Source organism: Elephantulus edwardii, unplaced genomic scaffold (genome assembly GCF_000299155.1).
Source record: "Elephantulus edwardii isolate Elephantulus edwardi_28Jun2011 unplaced genomic scaffold, EleEdw1.0 scaffold00006, whole genome shotgun sequence".
NCBI lineage: Eukaryota > Metazoa > Chordata > Mammalia > Macroscelidea > Macroscelididae > Elephantulus > Elephantulus edwardii.
The window spans coordinates 14,220,214-14,237,773 of record NW_006399756.1 but is presented as its reverse complement, the minus strand read 5'-3'; the positions used below and the strand labels follow the sequence as shown (position 1 = coordinate 14,237,773).

General features: G+C 46.0%; 1 protein-coding gene across 1 annotated transcript in view; it reads left to right on the top strand.

Moving 5' to 3' along the window:
* The window catches only part of PNLIPRP1 (pancreatic lipase-related protein 1), a 20,703-nt gene extending 7,358 nt beyond the window's left edge, over positions 1 to 13,345 (top strand). Inside the window, exons 5-12 of the mRNA XM_006879912.1 lie at positions 320 to 428; positions 2,481 to 2,600; positions 2,738 to 2,857; positions 3,576 to 3,694; positions 5,302 to 5,431; positions 9,229 to 9,337; positions 9,702 to 9,869; positions 13,282 to 13,345. Of these exons, the coding sequence (XP_006879974.1) occupies positions 320 to 428; positions 2,481 to 2,600; positions 2,738 to 2,857; positions 3,576 to 3,694; positions 5,302 to 5,431; positions 9,229 to 9,337; positions 9,702 to 9,869; positions 13,282 to 13,345 (939 nt within the window). The remainder of the gene's footprint in view (positions 1 to 319; positions 429 to 2,480; positions 2,601 to 2,737; positions 2,858 to 3,575; positions 3,695 to 5,301; positions 5,432 to 9,228; positions 9,338 to 9,701; positions 9,870 to 13,281) is intronic.
* Positions 13,346 to 17,560: the final 4,215 nt, after the last annotated feature.

The following is a 17,560-nucleotide window of genomic DNA, read 5'->3' as shown; positions in this document are numbered from 1 at the left end:
AATACTCTTCTCCAACACCACAGCTCAAAGACATCAATTCTCCTTCTATACTCCCTAGAGATAGACAATGAAAAAATACAGCAGTGAGAGAATGCAACCTTCCTGTTTGGGGGACTGGAAGTTCAACCAAGTTCAATAAGCAATCTAGAAGCATAGGTGTTGAATCAGAAAAAGGCTGTGAGTTTAGGTTGGATGCTGAGAACAGTGGGAGCTTTGGAAGGTTTATACCTGAGGGGGATACCATGAGATCTGCAAATCAAAAGAAGAAAAAACACATCATGGCACAAAATGTCATTAAGATTTAATCTCCCCTCTCCAGACCAACTACAACTACTCGCCTTCTGAAGTCCATCTCATTGGCCACAGCCTGGGAGCTCACGTGGCCGGAGAGGCTGGCAGCAGGACCCCGGGCCTGGGCAGGATTACGGGTAAGGCAGAGGGACAGGTGACCCCTGGGGGTGAGGGCAGTGATAATAAGACACTGGCCAAGAGGAAGCTTCCCTGAAAGTGATGCCCCTCAGCTATGTAACAGATACATCGGACAGTTTAAAAAGCCTCCGAGAAGCTCATGGTCTGTCTTCATGGTGGGGAGCAGGTGGTGGCTTTGTTCCCTTTGCATCTTCTGTCTCTATCCCGGCCTCTCATCTCTCTGAGTTCATGCTTCCCAGCAGTCTGGGCCCCTCAGCACAAGTAGGCGCCCAGGAGTGAGTCCTCAGGATAACACAAGCCAAGGCTTGTGAGAAAAGAGAAAAAGGAGCAGATTTTCTGTCCCACATCTTCTTCCGCTTCTTTCTGAAAATAGAACCAGATAAATATTTCTTGTTGCCTCTGCTGGTGGGGGAAACCCAACCACCACCCCAGACAAAGCTTTCCATTATAACTACAAAACACAGGCATATAACATCCTAATAGTCGCAATATTATTATACCAGTGTGTGTTAAGCATCAACCCCAGTAGCCTTGGAATAAGTGGTGGAGAAGGTCCAGCCAGAGTGTTCCTTGGAGGCATTGTGAAGCTTTATCTCTCATACTTTGGGTGTACTGCTCGGAGAGGCTAGTCCTTGGAGAGGGACATCATGCTTGAAAAGGTGGAGGGTCGGCAAAAGAGAGGAAGACCCTCAATGAGATGGATTGGCACAGTGACTGAAGCAATGGGCTCATGCGTCAGAGATGAGGATGGCACCGGATAGGACAGGGTTCAGGGTTCAGATCTGTTGTCCATAGAGTCACTATGAGTCATACTCGACTCAATGACCCTCCACAACAGCAACCCTGTATCTTAGTCCACAGGGAGTTGTCCAGAGAGAGAGGTGACCTCTCCCTGGAGGTTCGAATCAACCAGCAACTCCAAGAGAGAAATCTCATCCTGTGTGATTCATAGCCTCCAAAAACCCACTGCAGAGTCAGCTGTGAGACAGTTCAAACTCGCCGCCAATGAGTTTGAGTTTTGAGTGACTCATTTTAAACATGCAAGTGATTTGCATTCATCACCCCGCCTTGCCCGCCCCAACACCCTCATTTAATCCTTAAAGTTAAAGACTTCGAGGTGCAGGAGAGCAAGTGTCTTGCCAGAGATCACTTGTGCCTTGGAACTGAAACTCAAACCCAGCCCTGCTGACTCTCGGCTCAAGTAGCATTCACCTTTGACAAGGACGCTTCGGGTTTTAGCTGCTCCAAAAGTTCTTTCGAAGAACTAATGACAAATGCAGGGTCCCTATCAAGAAGAAAACATGGTCAAGAGAAAGCAATAATACTTCACATTTTTACTTATATGCCCTGACTATTTATCAGACACTGTATTGGATCCTACTTACATGAAGTCACTTAATCCTGTAACAGGTGGATAAACTGTTGCTATGGTAATGTGCTATCGAGTCACCTATAGCTCAGAGCAACCCTGTGGATGATAGCTCTCTGTACCCTGTCCTATCCTGAGCCAGTCTCCCTGACTCTGACACACCTACCTCCATTACCCCAGGTACTGCATAACCTAGGTGCTATTATTTCCCCACCTTAAAAATGGGGAAACTGAGGCACAGAACGGTGCAGTGACTCACCCAGGGACATGGACTTGCCCAGGTAACACATGAGTGGGGCTGTGAAGCCCAGCCGTTTAGCCCTGGAGTCTATGCTCTTACCTGTGACACCATACTGTTTCACCTCTTTTGGATTTTTTCCTCCAAACTTGGGGATAAAAAGAGAATTTTCAAGAAGAAATATAATGCAGTAGGAACTCTGATATGGAAAGAGCAAATCTGAGTTTCCTTGACCATCTGCCCCTCTCTAGCCACTTGTTATAAGCAGCAGTGAGATGACATGTCTTCATTTTCAACACCCAGGGCCAAGTCCAGGCACCACGTAACTCTAGTGTATGGCAGTTCTTTCAGTTGAACGGTGCACACCCCGAACAGCTGTGCACCTTGGTCCAGCGTAGGCCTCTAGTCAAGCCCACTGCTCCCAGCACTAACCTTCTCTTTCAGCATTGGATCCCGTAGAAGCCAGTTTCGAGGGCACTCCTGAAGAGGTTCGCCTGGACCCCTCCGATGCACTCTTCGTCGATGTGATTCACACAGATGGATCTCCCTTGATCCCGTTCTTGGGTGAGCCCCCTCTCCACTGTACCCCATCCTACCCCTCACTTCCAGCCCCAAACACCAGGGCTGCGAACTTCTGCATCTGTCTTTTACCTACGAGATCCCAGATTCCGATTGGTTCACTGCTGTTTCAAATGATTCAGGTTTTGGAACAAACCAGCAGGTGGGCCACATTGACTTTTACCCCAACGGAGGGGAGAACATGCCAGGATGCAAGAAGAATGCCCTGTCGCAGATCGTGGATCTAGATGGCATCTGGGCAGGTAACCCACAGGCAGGGGTGTCCTTCCACTGCTGATCTCAAAAACAAAAAGGGCCTCTCCTTTTTTAAAAAAGTTATTCATTTTAATGAAAATTTACTTAGAATTTCCAGTCATTCATTGTTGCACTTTTCTCCCTGCCCACCCCCTACCCTCCAAATCACTCTTCTCCTTGAAAAGAAAAAGAAAAACTCTTTCATTGTTATGCAGTCCCTCCCCCCAAGTTCACTCCACTGTGCAGCCTTCACTCTGGACTTCTGTAATAAGGGCCTCTCCTTTTAGACATACTTAATTCCTTCTGTTGGACTTTATTTCTGGAAAATGTAGATGTACATTATTTGTTGTATTTCAGTTTCCTTGATTTTATAACTTCCTGAAAATATTAATTTGGGTGTTGTTGACTGTCCAATTTTAAAAGAATTGCAAAACTGGTGTTTTCCAACAACTAATTAGTAGTTACATCATGCTTGGAAAAGTAGGTAGAGGGCAGAGAAATTGAGGAAGACCTTCAGTGACATGGACTGGCGGTGAGGATGATGGGCCTGGTGCATGATGGGGCAGATAGCCACGCTTGCCTCCCAAGGTTCCTTGGTTAGGTGCAAACCACCAACCTGAGAACAAAGTCCCTCTGTGACACCATCCCATGCCCCGTGGAGTGAGCCCCAGAGCAGCTGCCACAGCCCTTTCTCTCCCTCGCCAACCTTCTGACTTGCCTCCCCAGGAACCCGGGACTTTGTGGCTTGCAATCACCTAAGAAGCTACAAGTACTACTCAGAGAGCATTCTGAACCCGGATGGATTCGCTGCATACCCTTGTGCTTCCTACAGGGATTTTAAAGCCGTAAGCCCTTGTCTTGTCTGTGCTCTGGGCATCTCTCCCCCGGGACTGCCGTCCTGCTGTGTTTGGGTTGTTTGTCCTGACTCTCTCCTGCATGCTTATTAACGGCCCTGGGAGCTGGCAGTCTTTGAGTCCATTCTCACAGCAACTTTATAGGGCAGAGTGAACTGCTCCGCCTGGCTCTCCAAAGCTGTAATCTTAACAGAGGCAGACTCCCACATCTCTCTCAGGAGGAGTCACTGGTGGGTTCAAATTGCTGAACTGATACTTAACCACCAGGGCTCCTTTTCCATGGTCCTGTGGAGTGGAGCCAAAGAAAGCACAAAAATTCCCAAAAGCTTTACAACTCCGTATAGACCGTGTAAATGAGGACGATGCTGAGAAATCGGCTGTTGTGTGGCGTTGAGTTGGAGCTGATCCATAGCTGACCCTCCAGAAGGTTTTCAGAGGCGGTAAACTGCACTGGGGGAGAATGTCCGTCCTTCTCCCACAAAGCAACTGGTGGATTTGAAGCATGTGCCTCTGGGATTGCTGTGCAGCTCCTTAGCACTAGGCCACGGAAGAAACCAGAAGGCTTCCTGCAGGAGGCAACACTTAACGCTGGCTTGGAGAGTGATGCGTTTAGAAAAGAAAAGGCCGCATGTTTCTGGCCAGGGCAGAGCAGAAGTGGAAGGATGATAGCCCGCTATCAGAGAAGCTGCACAGAGAGGGCGGAAGGTGAATGCTGGGGTTGCTAGGCCAACCTGCGAGTGCATGTCTTACAAGCTGGCAATGGGAGTGCGGAGAGGAAGAACAATAGGCTAAAGCTGGCCTGTACAGTCCGTCACTTCCCAGCTCTGTGCTCAGTCACATTATGGCGGTAGCTTAAAATTGGCCATGCTCAGAATATTTACAAAACGGATAAATGCTGCTATTAGCACACTATCACCCAGCACCCATTATTTAACATTTACCAGCACACCATCAAGTGAAAGTTGTGATTGATCTAACCTGGGGCCTGGACACCAGCTCCTCTGTATTTTATACCCCTCCCACCCCACCCAACCCAAAAAAAAAAACAAAACACCACACACCAGGTTGACGTCAAGTTGATTCCAACTCCTAGCAGTAGGCCTGCCTCACAGGGACTCTGAGCCTGGGAATCATCACGGTAACAGACATCTTCACCTTTCTCCCAGTGGAGAAGCAAGTGGTTCGAGGCTCCAAGCCTTCAGTTAGCAGAAGAATGTTAACTCACTGTGCCGTCCTCAGATAATTCTAATGTAGTGTGCGTGGAAATTGGGGACCACTCTTCTGGGTGAAGGTCATTTAGAGCTTATTGGTTCCCATTCCCTTTCTGTTATAAATGAGGAGACCTGGACTTTAGGAAAACAAAACTTGAGTGGCAAGGTCTTTAGGAAGCTGTGATGGTAAATCAAAGGCCACTCCACTCTGGTGGTTCAAATCCACCAGTGGCTACAAGAAAGAAAAATAGGTAATCTCCTCTCCTGCTATCTACAGCCTTGGAAACCCACCGGAGGGTCAGGGGGAGTGGGTTCCAGCTCCGCCACAAGTCCTGCAATGCATCGGTCATGGGGCAAAAAAACCTCACCTCTCGTCTCTTCTGCTAGAACAAGTGCTTCCCCTGTCCGGAAGAAGGGTGCCCGCAGATGGGTCACTACGCTGATAAGTTTGCTGGCAAGACAAGTGCTGAGCCCCAGAAGTTCTTCCTGAACACGGGAGAATCCAGCAATTTTGCTCGTAAGTAGCCACTTGGGCTTTCTACCAGCGAGAAAGCTGAGCTTCTGTTACAAATGCAAGGTTTTCCTTTAGCCTGAAGTGTTTGAGGACACATTTAGCCAATCCTAGAAAAGTGGGCAAAACAACATCTCAGAGTCAGAAGTGTATTTTTCAATTTTTTTATTTTGTAAGTGGACACAATTAAAAAACTTGCCGTGTCCACATTTTCACACGTGCATTTTAGCAACCTGGCTTTCACTGTGTTATGCAATCATCACTTCTTTCGGTTTTGCGATTCAGATTATCAGAAGACACTCAGTGCCCCCAGGAAATGACCTTTTTGTAACTTAGGGACAAATAAAGGAGCTTTGGTGGGTTAGTGGTGAGGAGTTGTACTGCCAACCCAAAGGCAAGTGGTTCAAATCCACCAGCTGCTTTGCAAGAGGCCGTCTCCTCCTCTGTAACTTACAGTCTCCAAAAACCCACTAGAGGGTCTGCTATGATTGGTTCTGACTCAACAGCACATAACAACCAACAGTGGACATTATATCATACATCCGGGCAGAGGACTCCCACCCAGACCGTCCTGTAAGACAAGTAAAGACAGACAGTCCTCCTTTCTCCCACCATAGTCAGCAGCACTAAACAAGGACAAGAATATGACACAACGAATGAGGTAGTGGCAATTTGCATGTTGTCTGGGTCACCTCTCCTGGCTGTTCACTGCCCCATAAACGACTACTCCTTTTGAACGCTGTCACTGATACCCCTGTTCTTTTATTTACTCAGGAAACATTTATTTGGCACCAGACTAGTTCTCTTTTTTACAAATTTTTTTTATTAATGATTTTTTTAAAGAAACATATATTTTTTGCAGCATATTCTTTCCATTTAATTTTCCCCCACTCATTTATTGTTGCACATTTTCCTCCCTGCCCACCCCTCCACCCCAGATCATTTTTCTCTTTTTGAAGAAAAAACAAATTCTTTCATTGTTATACAATCTCCCCCAGTCCACAGTCCACTTGAATATGCATTTCATTTTCTGTAATTTTGTCATGAAAAGAATACCTAATCTTATATTCCTTTTAAATAGTTTTCTCCCTCACCCAATGTCAAAAGTCTAGTTCTCTTGAAAGGCTTACTTTCGGTCTCCCCGGTTCTGCCCCTACTATTTCATGGTTCCACAGCAAGCACTCAAGGGTTATCCTGGGTGGAGTGAATGTGGGAATGGGAGGAGGCAGGCACAACCTCTCTCAAAAACCTGGATGGAAGAGGATGTGGGGTGGAGGCAGGGCATCTTGCTGCCACTTTTTCACCAGCCCCGTTTATGGTGGTGCAGACAGTTAATCTTTCAGCTGCTAATCAGGAGGCCAGAGGTCTGAGTCCTTCATTCGGTGGCATCTTGGATAAAAGGCCTGAGGACTTCCTTCCAAAAAAAATTATCTGTTGAAGACCTACAGAGCCCTGTCCTCCTCTGCCACACAGGAAGTTGTCATGAGTCCAACGGGCTTGATGCCACCTGGGACTGGTCCTGGGGTATCTATTTATATGAATATATAAGTAGAATGTGTAGTTCTTGTATTTTTAAAGGCAGGTATATTGAAGTTTAATTTATAGATAGCAGAACTCACCCTGTTTAGCGTTTTGACGAATGTATAGTTGTGTAACCACTAGCGCCATCTAAAGGTAGAATATTTTCATCACTATATGCAGTGATCATATAGTATTTCTTGAAAGACGTCATTGATTAATCAATCCTTCCGCTGATGTAAGGCTGAATGAAATATCTGCCCATATTTTTACAACAACAAATTAAACATTCAAATCCCTGTATTCACTCCTCAATTCACATTTATTTACGAGCCACAGGCTACACCAGACACCAGGGGTGCACGGATGAACTAAGAAAACTTAAAATTCAGTGGAGAATACAGAGACTGAGCAATCAATTAGAGGTGTGCTAAGCTCTGTGGGACAAGGACCTGGCTCTGAACAGGCATGAGGATAAAACAATGTCTCAAGAACGTGCTGAGTGTGCTGTATATGTGTGTGAGTCTGTGTATGTGTGTGTGTATGTATGCTTATGTGTGTGTGCTTATGTGCGCATATTTTAGCATTTATTATCTTTATATGAGTAAAGGTTTACAAATCATACTGACTTCTCAATCACTCACAATTTTTTCTGGTTTTATATCATAAATTACAATTGATTTATGTAGCTAATGTATTACAAGGTCTAAACAACCCCTTCTTGTATGATGCTTACTCCTTCACCCTGCGGTATGTGTCTGTGTGTTGCATGGACATGTATGTGTATAGATTTGTGTATATATATGAATGTGTGTAGGTATGGCTTGTTCATTTCAATACACAAGTATTGCACATGTTTATGGAATCAATATGCTTATATGCTCGTATGTATATGAGGGTGTTTATATATGTGCAAAGATATGGGGGGCATGCATGTATGCACACAGGGCCACAGGAACAGAACTCCTGGTATGAACTCAGTCGAAGACTGACTACCATTCTGTGCTAGTGGCCTAGAACTCTGACAGCCTAGTAATAATGAGCTATGCTTCCAACCTAAAGGCAAGTGGTTCAAATCCACCAGCTACTGTATGGGAAAAAGATGGGAAATCTCCTCTCATGCAATTTACAGCCTCTGAAAACCTACTTACTGGAGGGTCAGCTATGGGTTGGTTCTGATGGGATGCCAATGAGAGTGAGTGAGGGAGTGAGAGGAGAGGTACAGAAATGAGATGTGAGTCCTGTTGTCCTGGACTACACTCCTGAGCTACATTTCCAAATGTGGAGATACAACCTGGTCCCTTTCTTTCCACTTTCGCTCTTAGACCAGAGTTGTCCAATACACGTTTCTTCCATGACAAGTATGCCCTGTGCTAGCCATTATAGTAGCCACTAGTCATAGGTGACAAACAATTTTGTCACTAAAAAAAACTGTGTCACTAAAGAATTAAATATTGCATTTTATTTAACTTGAATGTAACCCTTTTGGGACTGAACTCTTTTCCTTCTTTGAATATTTTCAATACTACCATGTGTTTTCAGTATCAGAAGGCATTCTGAAAGTAAGGGGGTGGAATTGTTTTGGGTCCTATGGATTTTGTAATAATTGTGTAGGACACATATGTCACATATGGACTCTAGGGGTAAGTTTGGTGGGTTAAGACCCACGTATTCAGGTTCATACAGTTGCATGGGTCCCCGCCAGGTGGTAGGTTGGACTACAACTGGGATACCAGCTTCCCAAGGAGTCTGAGAGGCTAAAATTGTTGGTGGGTGATCTAAGCCCCAAAGGTCATGGAAGCAGTAAATCACCACTTGTGGCGAGTTGTCCCTCTACTGGGCAGCGCAGCCCTAGAGGGACACTGGTGCTGTAGTTTGAACTGATGACCTTTCAAGTAGTAGTCCAGTGCTTAACCATTGGGCTATCAGGGCTTAGAAAAAGACACTAAATCACTGTCAAGTCAGTTCTATTCCTGGTGACCCTTCCTCCACTGGGTTTCCCAGACTGCATATCTTTATGAGAGGTGATTGTCCGTCTTTCTCTTGAGGACTGACTAGTAGATTTGAACTTGAAACTTTTAGTTAGCAATATAACATGTTATGCACTGAATCCTCACAGGAAGCCGCCATGAGTATCTGTTTTCCCAGAAGGCCTTTGGTTGTAGACTAACAAGTAGAGTATCTTTTAGTTTGATGCCTCAGGGTTAAGATGGGAACAGGAATCTGGGACTGGAGCACCTCTTTTATATGGGAATAAACCAAGCTTCTTTTGGTCATTTTTACAGGCTGGAGATATGGGGTTTCCATCACAGTGTCCGGGAGAACAGCCACCGGTCAGATCAAAGTTGCTCTGTTTGGAAACAAGGGAAACACTCACCAGTTCGACGTCTTCAAGTACGTGTCCCATTTCCACCTGCGTCCACGTTGAATAAGTTTCCAAAAAGTAAATAATACATACTTGTTAGGTTAAAGCAGCAAACTTGTTACTGTAGAAATAATTCTTCCAAAAAATAGAAAATAATATGAAAGGATTTTATAGGTTTTCTGTGTAAAGTATCCAGGGGAAACTGGCATAAATTTGACGACACTGAACTTGAGGCTGCCAGCACGTAGCTGGCTTTTCCACATCTTCAAGCTTCACTGGGGAATGAATTTGGAAGAATAATCTGTTACTCCAGAGCAGAAAAGACCAGGTGGCCTCACATGGTCCTTTTCCTTATTGCAATGAAAGGGAATGTCTCTGTTTCTCTGTTTCAAGGGGAGTCATCTTGCCAGGCACAACCCACTCCACTGAGTTTGATGCAGAGCTTGATGTTGGAACAATCGAGAAAGTCAAGTTTCTCTGGAATAACCACGTGATCAACCCAACCCTTCCCAAAGTGGGTGCAGCCAAGATCACCGTGCAGAAGGGAGAGGAGAAGACAGTGTACGTACCTTTGCTGGCTTGTAACTAGTAGTTACACCAAAACACCACTGCTGTTGAGATGTTCCCGACCCATAACAACTCCCCTTCAGGTTCTGAAGGCAGTAAATCTTCCCGGGAGAAGGCTGCCCGTCTTTCCCCTGCGGGGCAGATGATATAGTCAATCTGCTGGCCTTTAGGCCCAGCATGTAAGGCCCTCTGCGGTCGGTGCTTCTTAATCAGTACCAGTGAAGGAAGAGGGTGGAAAGGGGATAGAAACCCTGTCTTCCTCGCCAAGCAAGCAAAATGCTGACAGAGCGTGTCAAGCATCTCTGCTGAATGTCTGCTTGATATCAGTGGGAGATTCGGAGACGTGACCCTTCCTGATTGGAGTGGGATAGCAGAGTGGCACTGGAGCTGGCTTCTCAGCCTCCTCTGATCAGGGTGGATGACCTCTTCAAGATCCTCCCTAGGCAAGTCAATCGGGACAGAGTCCAGCCCAGTCCATGTTTTCCAAACACGTCAGAGCACAATGTTCTACCTCGATTAAAGAACACAGATGTCCCACTAGTTGAGGGCCCTCTGCAGGCTAGACACATACCCAAGGCCATTCTTCTGTCTTCTCATTGGAGAACCAATGTCAAGGCCACCATAATCTAATCAGTTCTAACTCATTTGCACCCCGTGTGCATCAGGGTAGAGCTGTGTTCCAAATTATTTCCTTGGCTGTAATTTTTTTTTTCTATTTTAGTTGTAGTTTTAACACATTGCCACAAATGACGGTAATACATCGAAGGGGAAAAAAATGTGTTTCTAAGCACGGTCATCAATTTAAAAATGTGCGGCAACATAGCGAAAGGTCACAGAAAAGTTGAATTTTCATTATTTTATTATTGCAAACGTGCCTCCATCCCTTTTCCTTCCCCTTATTCTAGCTCACTTCTTTAAAACAAACAAACAAAAAAAAAAATCATTCCTTTTTGCCCAATTCCCTCCCTCCTCCTCCCCATCTCCTCCCTCCATCCCCCTCCCTCCTTGTTCTTCCCCTCCTCCTCCCCAGTCCACTTTGCAGCGCGCCTCTTATTCTGCACTCTTGTCATACATCTAATGCCTAATCAAATATGTCTGTAATTTTTACAGAACTAAATCACCAAGACTTTTTTCCTACAGCACAGCCACTGGGTAATTTAAAACTGCCAATGTTTTCTGTAGTTGCTGTTACATGCTGTTCAGTCAGAATCGGCTCAGCTGTCCCCTCAGTGGGCTTTTAGTGCTCTAAGTTGCACAGGGAGATATTGCTCATCTTTCTCCCACAGAGCAGCTGCTGGATTTGAACCATGCCACCTGAGCTCCCTTCAGTAACTGAATGTAAACCATTTGTGCCCGGAGGCCTGTACCTCCCAGGGTTCCTGAGTGAAAGCTGTGGCCTCTCAACATTTCTGGAAATGGAATAGAATGTACTGGAGGCCCCTCTGACTCACTGAGCGTCACCCCTGGAGGAAAGCCAGGCTGCAAGCAGCAGGGCTTCACGTACAGAAGAGGAACAAGAGAAGAAGGTCAGAATGGGGCTTCCGAGAAAAACAATGAAATGCAAATGAGAGACAGAGTGGCCGGTGGAAAGGAGTGAGGAAGCAGGGCAGCGCTTCCAAGATCAAAGGTGGCGAGCCCTGAGAAAAACCCAGGAACCTGAAATCATGGAGGCAACCTTTGAAAATACAGCCCAGCAGAGCAACGAGAAGGAGGTAGTGTCAGAAAAGGAGAACAGGAAGCCAAAATATATGAAGATGGGTGCCAAGACCAGATTAGCACTCTGAAAAACTAAATCCACTGCCACCCAGTCAGTCCCAACACACAGCTACCTTGTAGGACAGACTGGAACTGCTCCTAGCATAACCTTTACAGAGGCTGATGGTCTCATTATTCTCCAGTGGATTCACTGGTGGGCTGGAGCTCTTGGCCTTCCAGTTAATAGCCACGTATTTAACCACTGTACCTTCAGTGCTCTTTGATACTAAGAGCCAAATCCAACCCACTGCTGTTGAGTTGGCCATGACTGATAGCAATCTGTAGGACAGAAAATGCCCATTGGGGTTTCAACACTGGGATTCTTTATAGAGACATCTGGAACTGACACACCCTTTATCAAGGATACCACCTGCAGCTGCATTCGGGTTTTTTTTTAGTTATAGAACTTTTTTACATTTGTTAAGTCATTAGATTCTCAATAATCATGAGAGGGAACCATGTCTTCTCCTGCAAATAAAGACACTGAAATACAGAAACATGAAGGAGCTAACCCCATATCCCTGAAGGGATGGAAGTGAAGAGAAAGCCAGGTTCTGGCTCATCTGAAAACTAAAGCCAAGGAAGATTTAAAATATGAACTCATTCATAAAAAAAAAATGAGCTCATGGCAGAGAACTTAGACTATGGTGTCAGACCTAGAATTGCATCTTGACTTTGTCCTGTCCTCTTTTCTGAGTCACATATTCACTGTGACATCTCAGAGTCTCAGTCTCCTCTCCTGTAACATATATAATAATAGCACTTCTTCACACCTGTGTAGTGAGGACGAGGTAAGTTCTTAGAAAGATATCATTTAGCGTAGTTGCCTGAAGGTCGTAAGAGCTCAGGCCCAGCCAGCATTTTGTTCTGTTGGACCCAACAACAGTAAAAGTGCAATTTTTCGTTGCCATTAGATTGTTTAAGGGAGCTCTGGTGACCTAGCAAGAATCTGAGCTTTACTGTCTACCCAAACATACAATGCTCGAATCTACCAGCTGCTCCATGAGAGAAAGATGGGCTGTGTCTTCCCGTGCAAATTACTGCCTCTGAAAACCCACTGAAGGATCAGCTGTGAGTTGGTTCTGGCTCGACAACAATAAATAACAAAACAAACAACAGCATATTGTTCAAGGGCTTAGTGGGTAGTGCAGATGGTACATGAACTTGACTCTTCACCATAAGGTTGGAGGTGTGATTCCACCCAAACAAGTCTTCCAAAACAGCGGCCTCTAAAAATCCCACAAAGCACAGCTCTTCTCTGAAATCTAACAGGTAGATAGATATGAGTCAGAGTGACTCAACAGCAATGTTCAAATAGGTCTCGAGAGTGACTGAGCAAAGAGCCCGCCTGTCTTCCGTGAGCATCAACCATGCACATGTGAAAGTTGAAAAGAATCAAGAAGTCACTGCCCTCAAAGGGCTCACAACCCAGTGGACACAGGACCACAGGCAGGGACCACTCCTCAGTCAGGTGGGCACTCAGGCTGGAAGCTGGACTTCGGGATCTGGTTGAAGCTACAACCTAGTGCTGCCCTCATTCCTCTCAAATTACAAATCAGCAGTTTATTTTGTTAATTGATTGATGGATCCAGTCACCAAGGTTTTCACTAAAGACATCTAACCCTTAAAAAGCCTTTGCTTTTCTCCACAGGTACAACTTCTGTAGCGAACAAACTGTGAGAGAAGATGTCCTGCTCACTCTCACGCCCTGTTAAACCCCAGTCCCCAAGTGCTCCCTGAGTTAACGTCAATAAAATCCATTGATGCATCTTCCTACTCATTTTGTCTCTCACCGATGTCAGAGGCTGCCTGTGGGGACATTTGAACACCTAAACACTTCATAAGTGTATTCAGATACTTGAGTTTCTTGCCACTAACTTTCCACCAAACACCCTTGGTCATTAGGCCCACTGTCTTCTTATCTGGAGGAAGCAGGGAATAATTAACAGGAGAACTAGAACACAAATATTCCAGGGGCCTCAGTAGAAGTTTTAATACCTCCCGTTGTACAGAGAGGAAAAGCCAGCTGTGGAGAGTCACTGAGTGATCTAGCATCACGTGAAGACACAAAATCAAGTCCCTGACCCCATTCCCACAATCCTCTCCTGACTCTGGAACCACCGTGAGGGATCATGGGGAGGGCTGTGATGGTATGGGCTCTTTGTGGTGGTACATGTTGTGGCAATGAGCCTAATCAATTCCCCTGTCTCTTGGTGAAATATAAGCTGATCCAGGGCCCAGAGGTCGTGCTGGCCCATTTGCTGAACACCAATGGGGCTCTAACCCTCACTCACCTTGGGCCAAGCTTGCTTGGAAGCCTCTCTGTGACACCCATGGGGGAGAACCCAGGTGCTGAACCCAAGGGATGATTTCTTAGAGGAACATGCAGGCATAGTGAAGACCCCTACTGAGAGGAACTTTCTTCCAACAATCAGCTGGGGCTGCCTGGGGGTCATCAGCCAGCCAGTCAGTCCTCATCATGGATCCAGTCCAGACTCTGAGGAGAGAATGTTCTCCTCTCCACAGGCCCAGCCCAGACAGATACTTAAGAAAGTGTCTGCCTCACCACAGACCCAGCCCAAATTCCAAGAAGAAAATGTCTCTTCCACATAGGCCCAGACCTGACATGTCCTGAAGAAAGCATGTTCCCCTTACCACAGGTTCAACCCGGATAGACCCCTAAGAGATACTGGTCTCCTCACCACTGACCAAGGCAAGCTGGAGCCTGAGCAAAGAGTGTTTTCCTCATCACAGGCTACGCCCAGACAAATCCTTAGAAGATAGTGTTCTCCTCACCACAAGCGCAGACCAGACAAACTCTGAGGAGAATGTTCTCCTCACCACAGGCCCAGGGGGGATGTGTTTCCATGGACCCCACCCCATAGACCCTTAGGAATTACTTCCTCCTCACTATGGGGCCAACTTAGATGCTGAAGAGAGCGATCTCCTTACTGTGGGACCAACCTAGACAGATTCTGAGAAGAGGGCAGCCTAACCTGTCCCATGATCATCACTGGGGACACCAAATGACTGGAAAATTACTGCATCCCAGAGCATCCCTCCTGAAGGTCACCAGCCCCACAGTCCATCCTTGCTTCTGTCTCTAACCAGGGTCAGATTCAGAATAAGGCATCATGCATTATTAGTGAACCTTGGTGCTGGAGTGTTAGTGGGCTCCACATTGTCTCCTGAAAGCTGATGTGGAGATTAAAGACGTGGCTACAGTGAAGGGCTTCACAGCCAAGGACTGAGGGTGAGCTCTTACTAAACCATGGCAATGAAGACAGGCTGATAAAGATGATGGTGTTGGTAGCAGGGACACGCCAAGCTTCTTAGGTGGGGACACCAAGCAGAAGAGACTCGGGCTAGATTTTCCCCAGCACTGACCTTGAGCCCATAGCCTGTATAAGGTAGCAATCTGCTGGCAAAAGAGTGTGTTATGCTAATTCTGCAAACCCAGCAAACATCAGCTCTGTGCCAATCACTGTGTTAGGTATGAGTGAGCGCACATAGTAGGCAGACCAGCACTAAAGAAATGCTGTCATACTGCCTAAGAGTCGCAGAAATCAAGGTGGGACAGAGGGACCAGAAAAATGAGTGAAATGGGATGTTGTTGTTATGTGCCGTCGAGTCGTTTGCGACTCATAGCGACCCTATGCACAACAGCCCTAAGCCCTGCTCTATCCTGTGCCAATCGCACTGCCTCCGACACACCCATCCCGATTACCCCAGTCACTGAATCCGTCCACCTCATAGTCTTCCCCTCCTGCACTGTCCCTCCACCCTCCCAAGCATGACGTCCCTCTCCAAGGACCCGTCCCTCCTGGCAACATGGCCAAGGTATGTCAGACGAAGCCCCAGAATCCTTGCCTCTAAGGAGTTGCTTAGTTTAATCCTCTCCACCCACTTCTGAAATAGCAGGCCTCTGAAAACCCTATGCACACAGAACACATGCAGACTAACAGAAAGGGCAACCTAGGTAGAACTTTCAAGTATGGAAATACAAAGGAGGAGGAACAGTTGTAAGCAGACCCTAGTGATTGGAACTTGGAATGTGAGAACCATGAATGTAGGAAAATTAGAAATTGTTAAGAAAGAAATAGAACGCATAAATATTGACATATTCGGCATTGGAGAGATGAGATGGACTGGCACGGGGCATTTTGAGTCAGATGACCATATGATATATTACTCTGGAGATGAAAAGACAAGGAAAAATGGGGTTGCCTTCATCGTAAAAAAAGTAATTTCTAGATCCATCTTGAAGTACAACATCGTGAGTGACAGAATTATATCCATTCGCTTACAAGGAAGTCCAGTGAATACCACTATCATTCAGATATATGCACCAACAACCAGAGCCAAAGAAGAAGAAATAGATGATTTCTACCAACTTTTACAGTCGGAGATAGATCGAACATGCAATCAAGAAGTGGGATAGGCTTCTAAAAGTGAGTGTTCTAGGTCCAAGAGTGAAGATAGGGGTCCAACTGAGATGAGGGGCCAGCCAGGGGCCAGAAGCAACCCCTGCAGATGTCCAGACAAGTGATGACAAGGACTACGTGATGGCAATGGTGGTGGGGTGTCAAGTTATAATGGGGGTCACGCAGCTGGTTGATCATGGCTGAGAGAGCGGCCTATTTTGTCTTCTCCAGATTATAGATATGGAAGATGACTTGGGACAAAGATTTTTAAAGCAGGCAAAAACTCAGAAAATGGGGGAAGGATGACAATAGGGGAGGCTATTCCCAAGACTATTGGTTGACTCATGAGCATTTAACTGAGGCATCACCCGAGCCTCAGGTGAGGAGGCGCCCCACGGCCTACCTACACAGTGACTGTGATCACATGCTCCAGGCAGGGCAGCCTCCAACGATGCCCTGAGCAGCAGTGAGGCAGGCCTTCTCCACCCATGTCCCCTCCTTCTACATGCGTCATTCTGTCAGCTAGGCAGCTTGAGGAAACTCCCAGGAAGGGAGGAAAAAAATGCATAAAGAGAGAGAGTAAGTAAGTGAGTAGGTCCCAAGTTCACCACTGTAGACTTTGATTGTTTATCAACAAGGTTATAAATATCTATCTTCTGACCTGGGGCCCTCCTGAGACTGTTGGGAGCCCATCCCAACCCCAAATGTCCATGCCTCACTCTGATCCAATGGTTCAAGAGTCTACGGCTATCTGTGGTCACACTGGGGTCACAGTGTCTCCTTACCGTTGAACAAATCTGAAGATTTAAGGGATTTGGTCCAGTTTGAGACTTAGTTTGGTTTGGTTTTCAATTAAAAAGTGGTACTTTATTCAGAATGTACATGGATAGGATCTTTGGAGAAATAAAAATATGTCACATTAGTATTTTATTTATTGACATGAAGCTCAGGTAGACATGTATCTGGTTGAAAGCAGTAGAAGAGATTACTGAACTAACAATGGGATTCAAGCCACGTGATCTTGGGCAATGAATTTAGCTTCTCCAGGAACCCATTCTCTCATCTGTAAAATGGAAGAGACCACCTCAGCCCTGCCTTCTTCATACCATTGTCTTAAGTGTCTAATAAGAGAGTGAATGGTACCATGGGACTGCTGCAGCCCTCAGTATGGACTGAGGCTCAATGTCAAGAAGACAAAAATTCTCACCACTGGACCAATCGGTAGCATCAGGATGGATGGTGAAGAGATTGAGATTGTTCACAGCTTCAGTTTGCTCGGCTCCACGGTCAACACTCTTGGCACCAGTAGCCAGGAAATCAAAAAACGTATTGCGATGGGAAAGTCTGTTGTTAGGAACCTCTCTAAAGTATTCAAGAGCAACTATGTCTCTCTGGAGACTAAGGTGCGCCTGATACAGGCCCTGGTTTTTGCAATCACTTGTTATGCATCAGAGAGTTGGACAATGACTAGGGAGGGTAGAAGGAGAATTGACGCCTTTGAGCTGT